Source organism: Centroberyx gerrardi, chromosome 16 (assembly GCF_048128805.1).
Source record: "Centroberyx gerrardi isolate f3 chromosome 16, fCenGer3.hap1.cur.20231027, whole genome shotgun sequence".
NCBI classification, from domain to species: domain Eukaryota; kingdom Metazoa; phylum Chordata; class Actinopteri; order Beryciformes; family Berycidae; genus Centroberyx; species Centroberyx gerrardi.
This window is the reverse complement of record NC_136012.1, coordinates 3,446,987-3,470,562: the sequence shown is the minus strand read 5'-3', so window position 1 is coordinate 3,470,562 and position 23,576 is coordinate 3,446,987. Positions and strand designations below refer to the sequence as shown.

General features: G+C 42.1%; 1 protein-coding gene and 1 non-coding gene across 2 annotated transcripts; both read right to left on the bottom strand.

Moving 5' to 3' along the window:
* Positions 1–1,806: 1,806 nt before the first annotated feature.
* hspa9 (heat shock protein 9) lies at positions 1,807–13,827 on the bottom strand. The gene is made up of 16 exons (XM_071913603.2): positions 13,510–13,827; positions 12,283–12,341; positions 11,535–11,622; positions 10,189–10,370; positions 9,892–10,016; positions 9,683–9,756; positions 9,120–9,226; positions 8,366–8,528; positions 8,173–8,265; positions 6,589–6,798; positions 5,809–6,036; positions 5,348–5,570; positions 4,448–4,542; positions 4,208–4,300; positions 3,713–3,853; positions 1,807–3,587 (listed from the first exon to the last, which is right to left on the bottom strand). The coding sequence occupies exons 1-16, from the start codon at positions 13,588–13,590 to the stop codon at positions 3,507–3,509; spliced, it is 2,043 nt and encodes a 680-aa protein (XP_071769704.1). The 5' UTR covers positions 13,591–13,827; the 3' UTR covers positions 1,807–3,506.
* Positions 7,317–7,518, bottom strand: LOC139922959 (small nucleolar RNA SNORA74). Its single transcript, XR_011785169.1, has one exon. It is a non-coding gene; the product is annotated as a small nucleolar RNA SNORA74 (small nucleolar RNA).
* Positions 13,828–23,576: the final 9,749 nt, after the last annotated feature.

The following is a 23,576-nucleotide window of genomic DNA, read 5'->3' as shown; positions in this document are numbered from 1 at the left end:
TTTACTATTACTCTAAAATGCAGAAAATAGGAAAAATAAAGAAAAATATGGTGTGTCCAAACTTTTGACTGGTAGTGTACATGGAGCCGTTTACTCTGGCCGGTCTTATCAGCTGATTTTTGTCAATTGTTAACCTGTCTGCAAGCTGCATTTCCCTAACAGGATAATGAAGTTTGAAGAGAAGTGGAGTGAAGTGAGTTTGTTGCCTGTCTGTCTGTCTGTCTGTGTCTGTGTGTGTGTGTGTGTGTGTGTGTGTGTGTGTGTGTGTGACTGACTGCAGTGAAAGGTGACAGGTCATGCCAGTGGCTACACAGGCAGATTTCATGCTGCAATGCTTTTAAAATGTCATTTCACTCAACATTTGCATTTCCGTCATTGACAGATGTAGCATCCTGTATCTTTATCATTCCAAGCCAAATGAATGAAAGAGCTAAAAGAGCAGTGCACAGAGAGAAGAAGAAAAAAATAGTTTTGTGGAGATTTAGCAGTGGGTAATTGCAATCAATCCTTGAAAACAAATGAGGAATTCCCTTTAAGCCTGATGAATTGAACCGCTGTTTTCTTCTACCTCTCTGTCTTTCTTTCTCCATATATCAATTCAACTCAATTCCGTAAGCTTTATTGGTACGAAGCGCAACTCGCTATATATTGCCAAGGCAGTGCTGGTGATCACTTCTAGATAAATCTCTTTCTTTCTCTCTCCAACTCTCGCTCTCTTTTTCTCTGTCGCTTTCTATCGTTATTGAAGTAAAGACTGCAGAAAACAAAGAAAGAGAGACGGAGAGAGAAAGTTAGCAGAAAATACAATCCACGAAGAACTAATCAGTGCGCATAATGATGTTCAAAATGAGTAATGGTCAAAATTGACCCAATCACAGACAATGGGATGCTAGACATGTATCAGTATGGTGGACTTCAGTATGTAACATGATGCTCATCTACTGTAGTTTACTGTTCATGTGTGCTTACAGTGGGTAGAAACAGTTGGTATCATTAGTACCTACTGCTAGGATTGTATATGCACCGAACATCTCTGCAGTTTTAAAGAGGGACTGCATAGAAAATTTTAAATGTAGATCGCTGTTGCCCTCTGCTGGATGTTTGGCGAACTGCATCAGAGAGGAGACGAGGTGGCGAGGGACCAGATTCCCTTTGATAGCCGGGGCTTTGCAGTTTGGGGCCCCAATTATCCTCATTGAGCTTGAAACAAAGTGTCTTGTTGAAGCTCATTTGATTTGAGGAGATTAATGTAAAGTGGCAGTGAAGGCTATTGGATCGCCTCTTTTTATATTTCTACCGTTTTTCTAGACTCACATGAATCCAAAAACAGAAATGAAAGTCTTAGAGCTCTTAATTAGAACTTCACCTAGTCCTCAGTTTACTCTGTGGTTTAATTAAGGCACTGAATATCAATAAACTGGAAAACATCATGTTAGTATTCTTAGTGTATTTTGGTTGATGCCGTTCCGATTCGGCCCGCTGGTGTACACTCTCTCCTAAGTTGAAACACCGCCCCACTTAAATTTCAAGCAGTGGATTAGTTAAGACGGTATTTATCTCATTCACAGAGTGCTCAGGGTGTCTGTGTGTTTCATCATGTTAGATCAAAGACTTTATATGGCCCTTTTAATACCAGCAAGGAACAGTTTCGATCCTGAATTGAAGGAGAAAATGAGAGAAACTGTAGTCCAACTGAATGCTACAGTACCAACATGTTTTGTTTTTTTTGAGTATCTGAGGTACAAATGTAAAAACCTTTCCACCTCAGTCTGTTAAAATTAAGAGATCCAAAAAAATGTCAACAACTTTCGAATTTCATTTTTTATTAGAAAAGACAGCAACAGTAATTGAGACCCTCAAATTTCACTCCAGTAATATAATCATACCCCTCCTCCCAGAAAACAAACGTTACTTCCCTCCCTCTTTCAATTTGCCAATAAGCTGCTTTCTGCCCGCCTCTCTTCCCACTTCCAAAGCAGAGCGCACCGGCTCGCTATCTGGCAGGCGCACAGCAGCGCTCGCAGCATACAGAACAGTTTATGGCAGCGACGGAGCTTCCTCCTGGGGGGGAATGACACGGCCGGACTCACGTTTCTGAGTCCTTTATTGGTTCCTTGCATCCTAACTCGTCCTCTCATTGCCTCCTGTAAGATCGGGAGGTTTTCTAAGGCCTCGTCCTCTGTTGTGTGGATTTTTTGTGTTAACGTTCCACTGGCTCAATCCCAACGTCCAGACTCTAGATTTGCCTGACGCGTTTCTTCAGCCAAACCTACAGAGGTGGAGTGTACGGAGCTCGACTTCACAAGCAAGGGGAGGTCAAGGGGGATGTTATTTGGGAGGGATAACAGTACATTTTTAACCAATCTGAACCCTGTTTGTTTTTTGGAAGAGTGCCACGAGAGAGGATGCAACAAACTGAAAGGAGGGATTTCTCAAACATCAAAGCCTTACATTCTTATCCACCAAACTCAAAGAGAAAGTTGAACTAAAGCTCATTCTCGTCCTCTTACATACATCCAAACATTATATATAGTCCACCTTTCCAACTATAATATCAGATATACTTCAATCTGTGTATCTATGACATCCACTCTAGCCTGAACCCCCGCTGGACTGACACACCTGTATAAAAGGTTAGAAGTCGAGAGGGGGAAATCACGATTGGATCGCCAGGCAGTGAATGAAGCAGAAGCATTTTTCAAGATTTCAAAAGACTAGGAGATGATGAAACGAAAGCCGCCTGGTTGCTGCAGTGTCACGGTACTTTATGCGTGCTTTAGAGTGCATTCAGGGAGACTGGGAAAGTGGGAACTTTCTGATCCGAGAGTGGAAAGACATTTCAAACATCCCAGTTCAGACGATGGTCCTTTCCCGGCTTGGAGGAAAGCGACTTCCCACCTCCGCGCACTATTCAAAAACACCACAGCTATGGCTGACATGGAGCACTGTACAATATTACAATATGTAGACCATCTACAGTAAAAGCAGGTCCTCTGTACCCGAAGCTCAAACGGCGTTAAAAGGTTTTGTCTGACTGAACTGAACGCGGCCCAAGCGGTGCGGAAACTGAACAGAATTTGAGTGAAAGCTATAAACAAGCCGAGCTTCTTCGATCCATCGGTTATGTGACCAGACTGACAGAAACGGAGCCAAAAAAAGAATCCTAAATGTTTTACTACCTCAGAATGCAAATGAACAGCTTTGTAAAGCCAAAACAAAAAAAAACGAACAAGACAGGATATCGCTCATGGACAATTAAATTATAAACAGACAGGATATCGTAGGGCTTGGAGGAACATACATTGACATTATTTATCTTTTCACTATAGTATTTTACTGCCAAAACACAGTATAATATTATATATTATGGTGAGAATGACTAAGATGCAGCTCATCGCTCAGGACCGCCGCCCCCCGCCCCCCGCCCCCCCCCTCCCACTTCACCCCCGAGCCCACCAGTCCTCCGTTGCCATGGCAACCAAGTGCAAAGGTCAGAGGGTGTGTTTCTACTGCTGGCCTTCCTTCTTCTCTCCCTCCGAGGAGCTCGAGCTGCTGCCGCCGCTGCTGCCTTCCCGCTCCGACGCCATCTACAGGACGGGGGGAGGTGGTTGATTTGTTATACATATATGGCATGAATCGTATAATCTTAGGAGTGTAAGGCATCCTCTTGACAAACCTATGACATTGTAACAGTGTGGATCTATGCTCCTACCTTCTTGTAGGCCATCTCGAAGAGTTTGAGTGACGCCTGCTGCAGGTTGGTGGCGGCCTGCTTGATGTTCTCTCCCGTTTCTGAGTCCTTGTTGGCCAGGAGATCCCGGACCTTGGTGATCTCCTCCTTCAGCTTGGTGCACTGGGAGGGATGGGGGGGGAAGAGACTCAATGAATGGGTTATGTGTGACAGCGTTAATATAAACGGTACAAAGTGAGAGCATCTTCAGTATTACACACCTATAATTACAGAAAATAACATCCTCTTGGGTATTACGGCCTTTATACATTGCATTGGCACTGAAAGATTTTCTTCCAAGTAGTACAAATACATAACAGACTGTCCGAAAAGTCTAGAATCATAAGGAAACCGCCATAAAGCAAGGTACAACTAGAACACCCATTTAACCACTTTACTTGGCCAAAATTACAGTTTTTATGATTTACAAACTCCCAAATTTTATCTCAGGGAACTGAAAGGAGTTGGCAGCTCTACCTCATCTGCAGGAAGCTGGTCCTTGAACTCCTCCATCTTGGACTCTGTGTCGTGGACGATGCCCTCGGCCATGTTGACAGCCTCCACACGGTCCTACACACAAGAAAACATGGGTTAGAGAGAGGAAAAAGCATGGGATTGAACTAAACACAGACTTCATATGTTGGGCTAATCCAAAACCTAAAAACGTATTGACTGACTATTTCCAGGTCGATCCAGTTCACCGTTTCCAACACCCACCTTTCTCCGCCTGTCCTCCTCTGCATACTTCTCGGCGTTCTTGATCATGTTCTCGATGTCATCTTTGCTGAGACCGCCTGAAGACTGGATGACAACTGAGAAAAGAGTGGGAGAGACATCAGACAGATTTAGACACACGTTCCAACGAGCAGCGGTTAATTGTGCGAGGTTTTCAGACCATCGCCTCGGAGTGCGAACGTCATCCAATTCAAGACGCCGCATGTTTTGACATTGTAGGTTTTCATGTGCTAAATTATACAAAGCTCAATTTCCATGAAACAGACAAAAGGAGAAGGGAGAGAACAGACCGAGTTGAGACACGGCAGTGAAAAAAAGAATAACCTCAAACTGCACCCATTTCATCATTCAGCCTTCCAATTAAATTCAATGATTCCATTGTTATTTACTGGAACCAAAGCATGTTAACAAAATACATGTGGAGAAAAATTATTTAAACTTTAAACTGAAATTTGTGGATGTCTCTTCCCTTAAGTGGATGAACATGTACAGAAAGAATATTATGTATTCCAACCAAAGAAAGTAGAGTTAAACAATGACATGTATATTAGTCACTAATATTCTCCTACTGCACAGATGAACAAAGGTTTTCATACTGAACAAAAATTGCATTGGGAATGGGCAAGTCCATTCTGTTTGAAGTCATTACATGAGGCATTTTTATTCTGACTAAACTATTAGTCTGATTCTTAATGGAATATTAAGAGTGATTTCAGTGATTCAACTCTTTCTAGTTATGGCTACTTGGAGGCTAAATCACCATAGCTACAACAAGAAATGATCAAAGTGAAAGAAGTCAGTACTTCTGACTAAGACCATTTAAACATGTTCTAAAATTGTCCAGAGATACATAGCCTTTACGTACTGATGGCTGACACTTACTCTGCTGCTCACGGCCCGTGCCCTTGTCCTTGGCGGAGACGTGGACGATGCCATTGGCGTCGATGTCGAAGGTGACCTCGATCTGAGGCACGCCGCGGGGGGCGGGGGGGACTCCCACCAGGGTGAACTGACCCAGCACCTTGTTGTCAGCCGCCATCTCTCTCTCACCCTGGCAAACCTTGATCTCCACCTGGGTCTGTCCATCCGCTGCTGTGGAGAAGACCTGGAGAGAGAGACAGACATTTCTAAGTCATCACCAACTGAATACAGAGTGTGACATATTGATGGAAACCTGCTTGATGGACCTGCTTTTTCATATTATCAGCACAAAATGCAGTTGAATCAGTAATTCTTCCTACTAAAAAAGTGTAACAGTATGAGTATGAAGTGTAACAGTATGAATGTAACACCATCTTAAACCAACTAATTCTCAACCCTGGAGTGTTGGTTTAACCAGGTACCTGGCTCTTCTTGGTGGGAATCGTGGTGTTCCTGTTGATGAGTTTGGTGAAGACTCCGCCCAGAGTCTCGATGCCCAGCGACAGCGGCGTCACGTCCAGTAGCAGCACGTCAGTCACATCGCCGGCCAACACCCCACCCTGGATGGCTGCTCCTATGGCAACAGCCTCATCGGGGTTGACAGACTTGCTGGGAGCACGGCCAAACAGGTCCTGGACTGTTTGTTGAACCTTTAGAAAGATACACAGAAAGTGTTTTAACTGGGAGCACATTACAGCATGTGTGAATGTAGGACTGGTGGAGCAATGTGCATGAGTGCTTGTGGGCAGATGAAGGCAACCAGCAAATGTACAGAAAAGAGAAGTACAAAAGTCATGTTGCTGAAGGAAATTATTTGGGTGTTTATCTTACTTGCCAACAGAGCTAAATACCAACATTTAAATAAGGTGTGCTGATATTATGCTGTTTTAACGTTTTTGCAATTCTCCCATAAAAAGAATATACTCCTCATTGCTCGCAATGGCGCTTTTGGCCAGCAGATGTCGCAGTTGGACGCCATATTCAACATTGCTTTGGCCTCACTGAAAAACAACATATGACTAATGTTTTTTTAATCTTTTTTCCAGGATTTTCCAAGGTGGTGGTGGTCTGTTAAAGCAGCCTGCCTTGACTATAAAGCGCTGCTGGAAACCCTGTAACCCTGTCTCTACATTGGGACTATGGGAAAACACCAAACCACCTCCAGAGTCAGGGGTCATAGCGTGTGCGTACGCATCTCTTACCTTGGGCATGCGGGACATGCCTCCGACCAGCAGCACCTCTCCGATATCTCCCTTGGACACCTCGCCGTCCTGCATGGCCTTCTGACAGGGAGCGACGGTGCGGCGGATCAGGTCGGCCACGATGCTCTCGAACTGGGAGCGCGTCAGCTTCATGTTGAGATGTTTGGGGCCGGAGGCGTCCATGGTCAGGTAGGGGAGGTTGATATCCGTCTGGGAAAGAGCATTCATAGCGTTGTAATCATGTTCGGTCACAGCTTTTAATACACAACTAATCTTTTAATTTACCACTACGGATGAAATGTTTATTTGACTTTATCAACAGTGACAGCAATAAACAAATTATCGAGTATCATTTCTCGCGGTCGATTCCGTGAGATACTCAAGCCTACATCCCCTTTCACTTAAAATCTAAAATCTAAATAAATCTTTCTGGTGTGTAAGATGGCAGAGCCTCTCCACAATGACTGTAAATCTGTTACGTTAGCACAGTGTTAGCAGAGCTTAGAACATGAGACTGCAGAGGCAGCAGAAGAGTTTTAGTCCCATGGTCTAAATGCCGTTTCAGAGGATTCAGAGGACCCTGACAAGAATAAAATTCTGGGATAAACACTGGAAATTTTTGGTATGAAAATGGTCAAATTTTAGCTATCAGCAGCTTCAATCCAAAAATATCAGTATCTGCCTTGAAAAACCTAGTACAAACCACTGAAAAAGTTAAAAAGAGTATGTGTGTGCGGCCCTACACTAGGCCTGCCCTGCTGTTTGTATCAGGACAGGCCACTCTCGTTGGGCCGAGTCCTGCAGCAGCTCAGCAGCAGCCGACTCTAAAACAGAGCCTGCTGCAGTGACGCAAAACACAGGACCTTCCTCTACCAGCACTGTAACACTGAACCAGACACACACCGCCTGGACAGCTGACTGAGAGCTGGACAGCGTATATTGGAGTGTGTTTCGGGGAAAAGATGATCTTAAAATGGGTGACCGTAAAGGACCGTGAAGACTCTTTGCCAATACGCTCTCCACAGTAAAGCAGGACAGGCAACAATCTCTTTAAGAGGCTCCGTGTCTTTGTTAAGAGTGATGGTACTCTACCAGTCACTGCTTATACGGCCCTGGTAATAGAGCTGCCGAGTTCAAGTCGGTAATTGCATGAAACACTGCAGATGTTGATCCGGATGGAATTCAAATTACCCCAGGACGTCAGACTCAAAATCATTTCAGCGGGAGAGTCTGATGGGATAAGATGCCTGTGGTCCTGAGGTAATAATTACCATGACTAGACCTCCCCTGGTAATACTAATGCTGTCCAGAAAGGGCTGTGGAGTCTTAATTATCCAGCTGGGGTCAAGTTAGCAAATTTTCCACTGACTTCAAAGGGGAAAAAACTCACTCTAAAAACACACATTGCTGCTGTCAGAGGAAAACACAACTGCAATATTGCTTTTCATTTTTCTTTCTTATTTAAACTGAAAGTCTACGTGGTAATAAATGTGTTGTTGATGTGACCCTTGACACCTCTTCAATCCCCATTGTGTAACTGCACAAATACATGGACATCAGTGAGAAAAGAAGCGTTGTGTGTACCTGCAGTGAAGAGGACAGCTCACACTTGGCCTTCTCAGCAGCCTCTCTGACTCTCTGCAGAGCCATGTTGTCTTTGGTCAGATCCACACCAGACTGGAAAGACAAAGACATAACAGCAACACGTGAAAACCTCACAGCCCAACTAAGCTACAGATCAGAAGCTTAGCTACAGCTATAGACTTGTATCGTCTACCTCTCTCTTAAACTCCTTGACGATGTGTTGGAGGAGGTGCTGGTCGAAGTCCTCTCCTCCCAGGAAGGTGTCTCCGTTGGTCGACTTCACCTCGAAAACGCCCTTCTGGATCTCCAGGACGGAGATATCAAACGTACCTCCACCCAGATCATACACTGCGATACTGGAAACAGACACAGAGGGGTGTTTCATTTATGATGGACTGAATAAGATATCAAACATATCCAGTGTTTCCCTATATGAAAGTAACTATTATTTCTACCTGAAATAGAAATAAATGGGGCTGATGTTCAGAATCAGTCCAGTTTTTGCACTTTAACCACTTCCACCCGCCACTGTTAATGCGCTTACTGTTTCACAAACGCAATACACTATTGTTTTCATATTGCATTTTGTTCATTTGTTTTCTCCTCTGTTTCAGTAAGTACTGATACTGCTGCTGCTATTTTACACACAGTGCTGTAATCCACACTTTTTTTCTTCTACCCAACATATTCTACTACTGAAACCATTGGTTCCGTATGTTTACATAACCCCCATTTGCTCTATTCTGATATAATTAATTAGTAAATATTTGTATGTTAACATACTTGTCTTCACATAACATATGGGTGAAATTAATATGAACTCATTAAGGAAAGCATTAAGGTCAAACATTTGTTGGTGTTTGTTGGAAAGTCTGGCTGCATCAGTAGTGGTAGTGTTGTTGCTGAATGTAGAGGAAACCACTGCTGGCCTGTCTGTCTCTACTTACACCTTGTCCTGGGTCTTGTCCAGTCCGTAGGCGAGAGCAGCGGCTGTTGGCTCGTTGATAACACGCAGGACGTTCAGACCAGCGATCTGACCAGCGTCCTTAGTCGCCTGGGAAGTCACAGAAAAACATCATTACACTACAACCTGGACAAACTAACCTTGGCTTTGGTACAGTATCTAACTTTGTATGGTGGTGGGGGGTGGGGTGTTTCTGGGACGTCAGAACTTATTGTTGGTTTCATGGACATAACATCTATGATGATGGGAGGAGTCCATTTGATAACTCCTTGTTTTCCTCTAACATCCAAGCCAGGTTTCTACTGTGGTGCTCTCCCAAACTAGCACCAGGGATAGTTGCATTAGATCCTGTGTATTGGCAAAAGTATTACTGGCCTTAGGAGAGACTGAGAAATGTAGAAGCTAAAGAGTACCAACATATAATGTACACACACAGAGGTCTGGCTAAAGCCTTACATTGAAAATACAAGGCCATGGCAAAATAAGTCATGGTAGAATTCTACTAAGCTGAAGTCTGCTGTTGTGAGAGTGAGTGTGAGTGTGTACCTGTCTCTGTGAGTCATTGAAGTAGGCTGGTACGGTGACTACAGCGTTCTTCACATTGTGCCCCAGGTAGCTCTCTGCAAAACATAAACTACCATTAACAACACTACAACAGCTCTTGATGTGAATGCCCAAACTAATGTTAACATCAAGACGATGTAAGTGTGAAAGCAAACGCTAAAAATCTTTATGCAATGTAAACGCGTTCATACCTGCAGTCTCCTTCATCTTCATCAGGATGAAGGCTCCAGCCTGGCTGGGGGAGTAGAGTTTCCCATGAGCCTCTACCCAAGCATCGCCATTAGACGCACGCACAATCTTGTAGGGGACGTTCTTCCTGTTAACGACAAGACATACACCATGATCAGTCTCTGTTTGTTTGTTCGTCCAAAATCTCAGACACTTGCTTATTAGATTTTGACAAATCTTTGATCTTTGTTGTCCATCTCCCCCCATCCTTATGTAATAACACATAACCTTTTGAGTAACAAGCCCAGAACCACACTCACAGGTCTTTCTGGACCTCTGCGTCGTCGAAGCGGCGTCCTATGAGTCTCTTGGTGGCGTAGAGTGTGTTGTTGGGGTTGGTGACGGCCTGGCGCTTGGCGGGCATGCCCACCAGACGCTCCCCGTCGGCTGTGAAGGCAATGACTGAAGGAGTCGTCCTCGCTCCCTCTGCATTCTCCAACACCTAGGAGGTAGAACGGAAGTCATTAAGTTGCTTCATGAAACTTGATCAATAATCAAATCGATGGGAGTATCACCATTCATCTACTCTGGCTGATCTAGTAATTGCTTGCCTCCTTCACTCAATGTTGCCGGTCAGACTACTATTCTGTGTTTGCATGCAATGTTGCAATGGCCAAGTCCTGACAACGCTTTATTATAATTCTACCAAGGCATATGTACCGCAAGCCCATCATTATTGCAAATAAAACCTACCAAAGACATTAATCAATTGACACAAAACACTGATTTTAAATTTTATGACAAGCTAGCAGCAACAAGTTTACAATCTATCGCCAAAAGTTTAGCCTAGCAGGACTGTAGTAATAACTAAAAAGTAAAATATTTTTGGCACAAGCTGTTGCTAGTTAATTTGTTTAGAAATTAACAAAGTGGGCCAGACCTTTTGACTGTGGAGTGATATGATTAGATGTGGACTAGCTGTGTTATTATTCAGAAATACCAAACCTTCATTGGCCAATCAGAACTGAGTATTCAACAAAGCTGTGTAATAATGAATATGATCCAACCTGTGCCGTTTCCATTGAAGGTTCTCATGAATCACTAATGCTGTCTGTTTTACAAGTCTAAAATTGTTTTAACCATCTTTTGCAAGTTATATTTTTTCCCAGTGTCCACAAACGGATAATAGCACACAGTTTAACAATGTAAAAGGCTTGGTCAAATTCAGACACATCATTAAGTCAAGCCAGCCTCAATTACAACCATTCCTATAACTCCACAGTGTGACAAATAGCTGTAGGAGTTGATATTTTGCTTCTGAAATGTGTATGATTTCACACCACTTGCCTTTCAGCAGTAAAATAAAAAAATCTGCACTACAAGACGGCAAACTGCTTCAAAGACTGTGTGTTCCAATTCTGCACCACACCAGAACACCATGTTTACAAGTTCATTTCGAAAACTTTTCATTCCGATTCAGAAAAAAAAAACACAACCTTTTGGAAATTGTAATGGTAAATATTGAAATTTTGATTCTTAGATATTGTAAAGACCAAATGTCAGGGAGGAAAACCTCACTGGTTCACTAGCTGAGCCATAAAGGCCCTACATGAGCTACACCTGACCACAAACTGTTCAAGACGAACATGAAAAAGTTCATCATCACCTTGGCCTGTTTGCCCTCCATGACAGCGACACAGGAGTTGGTGGTTCCCAAGTCAATACCAATGACTGAGCCCTTGATGGCCTCTGACCTGCAACACACAACATAAACACACTTACAGCAGTGTTGATTTTAGGATGGGCGAGTTTACCATTTTATTCTTTTTACGATATTATTACGTTTTTACGACACAAATGAGGAATTCAATCTTTCACTCTGGGACTCAGTGTGACATAACTGAACACTAGAACCAGACCCATGACACATTTTAACTCAAAGATGGGGCTCAAATTGGATTTTTGAAGTCTGGTACAGCTCTTTTTGTACTGAAGCAGGCAATAGTTGAAATTTTGTATCTTTTAACTTCACATTTTCATACCAAAAAATTACAAATATTCAGAGTTTCCTCCAGAATTTTCTTCTCGTCAGGGTCGGAAAAACCTCTAAACAGCATTTGGACCATCATGGGACACTAAAACTCTCCATTAAAACCCAGACTAATGGAATTCTGCCAGGTGTCCTGGGATGACACAAGAGTCTGGTTAGTTGCTTTGATGAAGCCAATTGTAACTCCAAGTCAGTAATGTGGACTTAATCTCCCCACTTCTCATATAATTACACTGACTGTATTTCTTAATGAATTTATGGGATAATCTTATTCCTGTAAGCCAAGAACCATTTTCTAGCCTGCTACAAATGCGTTTTACATAACATTTTTAGACATTTTCTGTATTTCTGTGCAGGTACTCACGCATAGTCCCTCCTGGACAGGGCTCTGAGAGCATCAGGTTGGAAGCCATTCCAGCATGCCTAAGAACACATCAGAACACAATGAGATGGGAGTTAATGACAAAATATAGCTGCTCTTTAAGCAAAAACCATCCAGAAGAAGCAATTATAACATGAAGGGACATGGCAGAATATAGGTTAATGTCAGGGATATTGTGCCATGTTTCCATATATGCCACACCAAAGAATGAACAATTTTCTGTGCCTACTGTCAATGAACAGTAAGTAACCTGATAACAGCAGATTTGACTTCAGACAGATTTTGAAGTAACCAAAAACATAAGACAGCTAGGGACCGTGTAATTTAGACAACCATGTAAAATGTATCAAAACTTCTATCCTATACTGATGTTTAGAGTTGTCGGCCTTGAAGTGAACTAAAGGTGCAGGGAAAGAAAAACAGGGAAAACATGAATAGCCAAAAGTTAAAAACTGTAAAATGTGTAAGAAAAAACTAAAAATGACATTAAATATCCAAATCTGGTGACACAAAGGAACCTCATGTAGCAGAATGTAACATCATCGATTAGGCCTACTTTGGAGAATTTGCAGAAAAAACTATGTAGCCCGTTAAAACGTCATTATATCAAACAGAGATTGATATTCTCAAGTTGGAACATCATGTAAGAATGTGGCAACATGTTGGGGGTGGGGACACAACACTGAAGGTCACTGATACACTCGTGACAGCCTTGCTATGAATGAAATGGACCATCTCACTCACAACACACACATGCCAATTGGTTCATTAGATTAGATAGCTCATTGACATATCGACCAATACCCTACATATTTACAATAAAACACAGCTTAACCAGGTCGATGACAGCAGGTTAGCTAGACGACAGAATGTGCGTACACTGACAGTTAGCCTAGCCATTTCCACCTGAAGTTTCTTACTTACTATCGTACGTACCAACATTCACATGATAAACAACAACGAACCAAAGCCTTCTGATACTCTACATGTTAAAAACACTCGATATGCGGCTTTGTAAGGTCAGTGAATTAACATTGGCCGCTTAGCTAGCTAGCGATAAATGACATTTTGATAGTCACGATTAGGTAAGCCGGCCTGAAGCTAACGATGTTAGCATGCTAAGCTAGCCGCCTGGTTGTGCAGCTTGTATTATTACATTTTACATGTGTGTAGGTGTAGTAATGTTATACAAGCATGTTGTGAACTCACCTTCTTAATCAACGAGGACACATTTCGTGTGCAGTTCCGTGAGGGCAGAGTCCTTGAAACGCTTTTGGCGACACTCAACATTTTGACAACTCGGCTAACAGGCTAACTTAGCGTTTAAAATGTCCGCAGTGCTCAAAAACCAACTCAAAATCCCCACACTGTTGAACGGCGAAGAATACTTAAAAGACCGAACAACTCCGGGTTTCTGTAGTCTTTTAGGGAGTGTGTCCCAAGTGTGTCCAAGGCAAAGCTACAGCTCAGATACAGCGGTGCTGCTTGTCTTTCTACAGCCACATTAAAGAAACTGCGAAGCTTCTTCTGGAATTATCCAACACATGTTGCACCATGCAAGGCTAAAGGACCCCTGTTGCGTTGTCCAAATACTGCCTGAATATTTCTTTCGACTTGAAAAAATATTATATAAGTTTTTATGGACGGAACATACGTATCACATACATAGTATGGCATGTATATGAATTATCAAGGTTTTCGTATAGAAACGTCACAGATTTCTCCTAATTTTAGCCATATTTGTAACTAGGACTTGGAGAGGACAGATATACGTAGTGGGCATGTGAAGGTCATGATGTAACGGGGGACGGAGGTTTCACGTGCGTTACATCAGGGATGCTGAATTAACAGACTTATGATGAAATATTATTATTATTTTTAACATGATTATGAGACAGCATTAGTCCTTACAAGGAAAAACGAATTAGTAGCATTGATATTAGTATTAGTATTATTTTAATCACAAATAGAATAGATTCAACATTAAATATTTAAATTTCACGATTTTTTCAGGAACAAAATAGTGCATCAATGCCTGTAAGAATATTGTTCATTTGTCATATTTTAGAAAAATGGAATAAAAATCTCTGAAGATGTAGGTTTGTTAAACACTAGTGAGTCATCAAGCGTTTGTGTCATAAGCAAAATCATTCCCTGCCTTAGTTATTTTTAAAGATTATGAATGAATGAATGAATGAATGAATGAATGAATGAATGAAAAGATAGCTGTTAAGATGCTTCTGTGTTTTGGATAGCACAAAATAGAGAATGACAGGATAACTGCCTGAATCGCAAAAGAAGACCCCAAACTCTATTTCTTAAAGGAATAAGATACAAATAGTGCCATAGAAGAATGAAATTGTATGAAAAATTCATTGGGAGGGTAAAGCATGGTTTTCTATCTTTTCCCTGAAATAAAGGGCCAAGGAGAGAGACAAGTTTTACACCTGGACCAGTAGATGGCGCTGTATAGTCACACTGCAGCTGAATATCTCACATTTTGGACACATACATTATATAGCTAGTAGGTACACAGTAGGTACACTCATCTTCTATATATACTGTATATCTCAACTTCAATATATTCAATAAATTCAATCATTCCATACAAATTCAGAAAAAAGAATTTAAATTCAGTTGTCTGTTGGAACAAATCTCATCACTTTCAATCTAGGTCATTTACATAAACACAAGATCTCAAGTCAAGACTTTAGAAACCTTTTCAAGTCATCAAAGTACAAGTCAGAGTCAAGTCCCAAGTCACCAGAACCCAAGTCAAGTCAAGTCTCAAGTCTTCTCTTCATGCAGCAAGTCAAGTCTCAAGCTATTAAAGTTGTGACTCTATTCCCCACCTCTGGATGTAACAGCAAGGGCCCTCAACTATATTCTGGATATGTTTGCATGAGGAAGGGGAGGAAGGGGAGTTTACACACCATGGACCCCCCCACACTTCCAGATTCTGAATTACAAACTCATAACACCAATCCACTCTCCTCCTTCTTGTCAGAAATATCTGAATGACATCCTCTGATCCATCCTCAGATGAACTGTACTTTTGAACATTTCTCAATTTTGTCTCTTTTTAAAAATGTTGAGAACAGGACAAGTTTATTACAGCCATCGAATGCCAAGACACTGCAAATTTTCACACCAATGTTCACGCTTCTGACATTAAAAAGAAAAAAGAAAAATGATGTTGCCTTCTCTCTCTCTCTCTCTCTCTCTCTCTCTCTCTCCTACATTATTTTTCTGTTCATTTTGTATTGGTTGACAGAGGACTGTACTGCAGTCCACAGGAGAGGTAAGGAAATTCTTCATGGCTATATTCCTTCACTTTCTATGGTCCTTTCATCAGCTAGTTTGTTCAGTCTGGTGGATCTTTTCACCCAAAGTGCCTAGAGAAAACTACAATGTCGGTGTGGCTCGCTCCAGTGGGAAGCAAAGCCCTTATCCTGGTAGTGTTAGTCCAAGCTGTATTCACTCAGGACTAGAGAGCCATTCATTATTCATTATTCATCCCTCTATTCACCATAATCCTTGACCAGCAGCATCCTCACACACACAAAATATACCTCACACACCTTCTCTAATGCCACATCATTTGAAAAACAAAAATGCCCATATAAAAAAACACAGAATGAAGTGATTCACCTCAGTACATGACAGAATAAGCAACTGTGTTTGTCTTTATCAGCGGTGTCGACTTGAAGGAGCCCAGAGAGGAGAAGGGGCTCCCCGAACTTGAACTTGTGAGTTGTGAAGGAGAGCGGCGTACAAAAATGTATTTTACGGTTTATTAGTCTGTTGCTGCTGCCTCTGCTATCTCTACAAACCAGTAATCCCTTATAATAACCTTACATTTACATTAATTCACGCAAAGTTAGTTAAGGGAGTTATTGATGCAGGAGACCCCATCAAAACCACTTTAAACACTGCTTAATGTTTGACTGCTTACTTTCGAATTTAATGTAAAATTCAGGGAGACAGGAACTTAACATTGATAACTCATTAATAACCCTGTAAACCTGCACAAAAGGCATGAAAAATCCCTTAATTTCTAGTGTCTGCACAAACCAACACATGAATAAATCCCTTAACAACCCATGATACTAACCTTACTTTTTTAATTAAAGTTCATGTAATGAGAAATTAAGGACATTTCAGTTGATTTCTCTGTTTCTGTGTGTGTGTATTCAGGACGCTGCAGTTCCTCAGCTGCGTGTTGGAGCAGATGAGGTCTGCATCACCAATGCAGCAGGGAATGGTGGCAAAGAGGGGCGAGAGTTATACCTGCCCAGTGGAGGCTCACCTGGCCTTCAAGATGCAGAGCGCCAGGACCTGCAAGGGGTAAGACTACACACAGCAACACACATCACACACATGTTTCTACTGTTGCTGCTAACAATGAGTACAAAAGGGTCCTTTCTCTCCATCCTCTCCATCCCTTTCATGTCTTGTCTGTCGACAGTGTGCTGGTCCTGCACCTGAAGCGCTTCAGGTTCACTGCATCTTGGAGGCTGGAGAAGGTGCAGGAGCCTGTGGTTCTGTCCAGAGAGCTGCTGCTGAGCTCCAGACAGGCAGAGGCCGCTGCTGACCTCCTGACCCCTGCCGGCCCTTCTGACCCCTGCCAGCCCTCCTTCTGCCTCAGGTACTGTCGTGACATTTGAACTTGATGTGGTGCTTGAATGAAATGATTTGTCTTGAGATGACAGATATGCTTGTGTAGAAAGAGAAACAGTTCAGTGACAAACTGTCTCATCCGCGATATGTTAACTTGCTACTTGAAATGAAATATGAATTGACTTTAGAAATGTAGTGCATACAGTATTCTGTATATTTACAATAGTGCAATATGGATGGTGACATTTGCATTTGAAATACTGTATATAGACCCACAATCAAGTTTAGTGAAATATATTGTCCCAAATCCCATTCTTTTATGATCCAGACACAGGCAGCAGAGAGGAGAAAGACCCTATGGTGAGGACAGAGGTAGAGATAGATGGATAAGTACTGAGAGAGAGAGAGCGAGAGAGAGAGGGAGAGAGAGACAGAGAGAGAGACCAATCACCTAATTGATCAATCACCTAATCGATTAATCGACTAATCATTTCCGATAGATATATAGCTATGTCTCAACCAAGAGTGGAAGTACTTTTTTGAGTATGTTTTTCCACAATTTGGTGATGAGCGGTCGTTGTTTTGGTGTTTTGCACTTGATGTTTACACCAATAACTTTACCTTTACTTATGTAAAATATAAGCAAACACCAATACCTGCACTTGAGTAGGTATTTATGAGTAGTGGAGTCTCTTAAGATGTCCCATGTAACAGTTTGTCCTCTCCTCTCAGGCCATTACATCAGTGGCGGGGCCTATTCAGAGGGAGAGTCAGGCGACCGGACAGACCGGACAGACCGCACCGGCGCGTCTGTCAGCGCACAGCGTACATTCTCTTCTACCAAAAACAGGTAAGAGCGCAGCACCGTCATATCCTGCACAAAGTCAAACAGACGATGTATATGATGTGGAAGAGACAGATAGAGAAACACCACAAACACTGACGTTCTTTGGATTTCCCCAGATCGTAAGCACACACACATCTCACAGTCCACGTGATGTCTTGATCAGATTCAAGCTCAGAAGGACAGGGGTCTTGAAAAGGATTCTGGATGTCACCCATCTAATGTTGATGAAATCCACTAATGCTGTACTTGAGTGTGTTGTCTGTGTTCTCAGCAGTAGAAGAGGCGGAGGTCGGTGGGACAGTCCTGCAGTGTGCTGGATGGCTGTGTAGACCAGTGGCTCTCAACCATGTGCCATCAAGGCCCGACAGTCTGCAGGTTCTCATTCAAAACAAACACCAAACCAGCTGGTTTCACGTGATGACTTCCTCGTCTTTGGTTGAATGTGTGCTGATTGATCAGTGAAATCAGCTGCTGTAGTGTTTGGTTGGGATGAAAACCTGCAGACTGTCGGGCCTCGAAGGTACACGGCCGAGAACCGCCGATTGAGACGAACCGCCGGAACTTCCACAAAGAGGACGGACCTGAACCCACCATGACCCAAACACTGTGCTTCAGGCTCCCTAAGAGGACCCAGAAGAAGGACCGCAGGTAAGTATAGTGTCTCTCTCTCTTTCTCCCTCTGTCTTCTCTCTGCAGGTGGTGAAGGTGAAGGTAGAGAAGGTGGAGGAGGAGGACGGATGACCAGCGTGTCCAGGGCCCGCTGACAAGACGATGCCTCAGAAGAAAGAAAGTTCTTGCGCACAGAATGACAACCAACACAGGGACCGAAAAATTGAAAAGAAAATCCCTTTCAATCTTCCTCCTTCTCCTCAATCTTCCCTCCAAGTTCTTCTTCTCAGTTGTATTCCTACCTCACCCTCCTCCATCTTAAGTCTTCGTTTTCCTTCCGACTCCTCTTCAATCCTCCCTCTCCATCCTCCTCGCTCTTATTCCTCCCTCTCCTCCTTCCATCGCCCTGTTCCGTCTTCATTCTGCTTCTCCTCCTCCTCCTCAGTCTTCCCTCTCCATCCTCCTTCTCACTCATCCTTGTCCGTCCCGCTCCTCCGGAAGAGTGAGAAGGTTTGGTAATGTGGAAGCTGAATACAATGGAAGAAGACTTGATTTTCATTAAATAATGGATACAAATTTGTGTTTTTTCCACTCACAGAGCGATCGTATGGCGTCAGAAGACTTGGATTATGTTTCACGAGCTGTATGGAGTCATTTTATGGTTATTTTTTGTTATTTTCGGAACTCCAAAGATCGGTCCTCAAAGACTTCAGTTGTTTTGGAGAAGGCTGCTACGGAGTCGTGCTGGGAAGCTCTGGGAGTTACATGGACTAACAAACTTCACCAGAGTTTCAGCTGGCATGGGGGTGAGTAGCTAATGACTGAATTTTCATTTTTGGGTGAACTATTCCTTTAACCAGCAGGAATGTTGAAGGAGGAAAGTGCATACTTAGACGTTCTTCCCAAAACGCTCATCAAATCAAATCCAATGTGAGAGAGTACCAAAAATTCAATTATTTTACTCTCATGATTGACTGACTGAGGTCCTGATTATCAGTCCTGAGTATCAGTATGCAACAGTAAAACCTCAGGTGTAAATCTATTTTGAAGCAAGTTGTAAATGGTTTTCCTGTGCATTGTATATCAATATTAGAGTAAATTAGACCTGTATTTTGAGTTATGGTGAGATTTAAAGGAGGGGTATCATTTGCTTTTTCAGCAATTTTATATAATTACCTGGTGTCGATAAAATACATCTGTTAAGTTTTTTTCAGTAAAAATCGTTTAGTTTTAGCTTTAGCTATTCACTTCCCAGTGTTTGTTTCCCACCTACAAGAAAACAGGTCGTTTTACATAAGCAGCTTCTTATGCTAATAAGCTACTGCTCTGATTGGCTGGCCATTCTGGAAGGACCACCCTCCTCTTAGCGCTGATTGGTCGATTTCAGACAGTCCAGTGTCTACATAGACACTGGAGCAAAATCTGACTGTCTTGTACAAGGGGGCGTGTTTTATAGTTAGTGACTGTGGGGAAATGGCATAGCAACATGATTCAATTTTTTTACTGTGATTACTTCACACCTCCAAGTACCAAAATCACCAGAAATACTAAGAATTGCCAGATCCTAGGATACCCCCCCTTTAAGACTTTTATAGATTTCTATGAGCAAATGCTAACCTGCCTCCTTGAAAGATAGATTTTCAGGCAGTTTAAGGTGAATGAGTGTAACCATCCATATGATTTAGTCTGGATATTGCCCACTGGGTGGCAGCAGTGCAACAAACACATCTACATACTGTACATCACCGCCTTTTTTTTCAGTAATTTCAATTCTTTTAAAACCAAATAAATAGTATTGCATAGTAATACTATGTATATATATATAGTAATATATATATACTATATACTATATAGTAATATGCAATAGTAAATGCATATTACAATGTGTCATGCTTCACTTATAATGATGTGGTTGATGTCACTATATATACTAACAACAAGACATTTACAGCTCATAGTAAATGTAAGTGGGTGTGACTCTTCTATAATTGATAATTTGATGTCACTTTACTTTAGATAAGATGATGAGTTCATGGAGGATTTTGGCGTGTTGGGTTGGGATTTCTTATAAGACACTGTGATACACTAATAGGAATTCCACAGCTTATAATATATTTAATATATTATAAACAAATAATTATAGAGGTTCCAGTGGTAAATACATGGCTAACAGCCTCATAATATTGTTATATCAGATTCATAATCCATTATGTATTAAGACATTTTTTGATGCCACTATGATATAATTATAATGTGTGAATTCATTCTACATTATAGCGTATTTTGACATTTTCTAGTAAAGTTTTTACATTTTGGACCATTTTGGTATATTTTCTGTATATTGTGGTTCAGTAGGGTTAAGGTTGGTTCTGTAGCCCCCTTGAATCAAAAAGAAAAAGGCCAACAGCAAAATCCGTGCTGAAAACTAGAAAAAAGGGAAGATCTGTAAAACTTTCATTTTACTTGGAAATGAAGGAATTCATGACAGTACACAACAATGCTGTGAAGGATGCAAAAGTGAAAAACAATTGAGGAATGGCACTGTGATTGCTGTTTTGACCCAAATTAGTACAATTTGTGTGCACTGAGAAGGAAGGAGCCAATGGGCACATGCATGGATGTGTCTGTGTGTGTGTGTGTGTGTGTGTGTGTGTGTGTGTGTGTGTGTGTGTGTTAGGATGATAAGCAAATAGTCAATGATTACACAATATAGATTCCCAGCATTGTCAGTTTGGAATTCCCAGCTGCCTCACAGCCAATGCAAACTGCACTGGTGCAAATTTCACGGTTGCATAATATTGGTAAAAGCCAAAATTTTGTAATAGCCTGCCTATATAAATGTTCAATGTTTCAATTAATTTCAGTATCAATAAGCTCTTGAAGGGAAGTGTTACGCTGCTGCTGGTCTACCATGTTCGTCCTGCACTTGGCCTCGGTCCTCGTCTCTCTGCTGTCCCTGAGTGCAGCAGCACCAGCAGCGGACGACTGCAGTCAACCTTTAACACTGGAGGAGCATCACAAGGTATCACCCTATGGTGTCTCCCTGTTCCTCCCTGTCTTTCTCTCTGTCTCCCTCTCCACCTGCAGTAAATGTAAAAAGTTGAAAGAGAGTTGTGAGTAGAGGGGTTAGATCGATATATGCGGTCGAAGTTCTTGTTATTGGTCCTGATAATAGTTCTGGGAAACATACAAAGCTCTTAGACCTCTGGGATCCAATATCAAATCCTCCTCAAAAGACCTTGGTGCTATTTTTGATCCCCATTTGAATTTTGCTTTGCAAACAAGAAGCTTGCGCAATCCTGCTTTTTTTCAATTACAAAATATAGCTGAAATCAGACATGTCCTGTCTTTTCAGGACACTGAGAAAATTATCCATGCTTTTGAGTCATCACGGTTGGACTTTCTATTTTTTATTGTGAAGCACTTTGTAACCTCGGTTTTAAAAGGTGCTATATAAATAGTAAGTAAATAGTAAGTAAAATATTGGCCTTTTACTAAAAATCTGATCTGGTCCAGTTTGATTTATTACGTAGCCTATTTGTTGTAGAATTGAAAAAATACTACATTGGTTGTATTGGTTATATTGCATCGGTTTGGTGTTTACTCTTTAAAGGTACAATCTGTGATCCAAATGTAAACAACAGGGTAGCCCCACTACAGAAATCCACATGTGGAATTTAAGACGCTGCACACTCATTGTAAGACACTCACTACATGGCGCTGGCATAATTGTCTGCTGCGTCTCTCCGATCTCTCTGGCTGTTTTGTCTGGTTATCTGCTCGTTTTAAGCTATCTGCTACCTATAAACACTGTCCGCACCTCTGACCATCTTTTTATATTGATTTCCTGCATAACCTTGACTGGATTACTGAGTTTTAACCCTGGACTAACTGGACTAACCCTGGACTTTTCTTCCTGACGGATAGCCTTGCTCTACTCGCCAAATGCGACCTGGATTATGATACTAACTCTCCAAACTCTGCTGATTACCTGGATTTTATTCTTCCCACCTGGACTGTGGATTTTAATTCCCTCTCTCCCTCATCCGCCTTGGAAATCCGCAACTATGATCAGATATAGCGCTGCTACTTTATTACGCCTAAATCAAAACACTACACCTGCTCCACGGGTTTTGGATGCTATTCATACAGCCAGCATTAAACGCCGCTTTAACCATCGTGGCTCCAAGAGGTTTTTTAACTTTGATCCCCATAAGCCTGATCACATACCTTCTTACTGGTCTGTCTCCTGTCGCCATCGTACCAACATACGAGGTGTCAATCTGGCTAACCTCCGTTCATTCCCCAAAGCAGCACCCAATAACACGGCGTGAGCAGCCCTCTTCAACGTTCATTCTTTGAACAACAAGGCTTTAACTGTCAATGAATACATTTGTGACAATAATATTGATTTACTATGCCTGACAGAAACTTGGCAAAAGCTCGTATCTCTTGTATCTCTCCAGCCAGTTTTAATCCTATTGGTGTATCGTCCTCCTAAGCCCAACCCTGTGTTTCTAACTGAATTGACAGATGTTATAACCGCTCTTAGCCCTCTTTATCCTACCTCTGTACTGCTTGGAGATTTTAATATTTATGTGGACTCTGCCTCTGACAACCTGGCAAATGAATTCTGCTCATTGTTGAACTGCCTTGGCTTTACCCAGGTTATTGATTTTCCTACTCACAATCGTGGCCACATACTCGACTTGGTCTGTTTAAGTGGCCTCTCCATGACCAACCTGACCAGCAGTGACCTTCATATCTCGGATCACAAGATCATCTGTATGGACTTTAACATTTCTTTACCATCTGACAGTAAGCGTACCCTGACCTATCGCAACCTGAGGTCCCTTGATCCAGCTCTGTTGCATACGGCTCTTGATACATATCTAACTGTGTTACCTGATACCCTGGATGCTTCAATACAAATGTTAAACTCCTCTCTCTCTGACATCATCAACGAGCTTGCCCCACTCAAGACTAGGATGGTCTCCTTTAAACGCTCCGCCCCCTGGTACACTGATGAACTGCGGTCTCTTAAAAAGGCTGGCCGGAGACTGGAAAGACAATTCAGGAAAACAGGGCTGACTTGTACAAGCAGCATTTAACACAGTACAGAGAAGCACTAAAAGCTGTACGGACGGTCTTCCATTCTGGTGTTATTGAGTGCAATAGAAATAATCCAAGAGTTCTGTTG

What these genes read in the sequence shown, in the direction of transcription:
- hspa9 (XM_071913603.2), bottom strand. Translation starts at nt 13,590, where the DNA reads ATGTTGAGTGTCGCCAAAAGCGTTTCAAGGACTCTGCCCTCACGGAAC. An exon ending in GACAAGACCCAGGACAAGGT is followed by an intron (nt 8,529 to 9,119) that starts GTAAGTAGAGAC and finishes GTCTGTTTCCAG; the next exon opens with TATCGCAGTGTATGATCTGG. An exon ending in AGGAGGACAGGCGGAGAAAG is followed by an intron (nt 4,301 to 4,447) that starts GTGGGTGTTGGA and finishes TCTTGTGTGTAG; the next exon opens with GACCGTGTGGAGGCTGTCAA.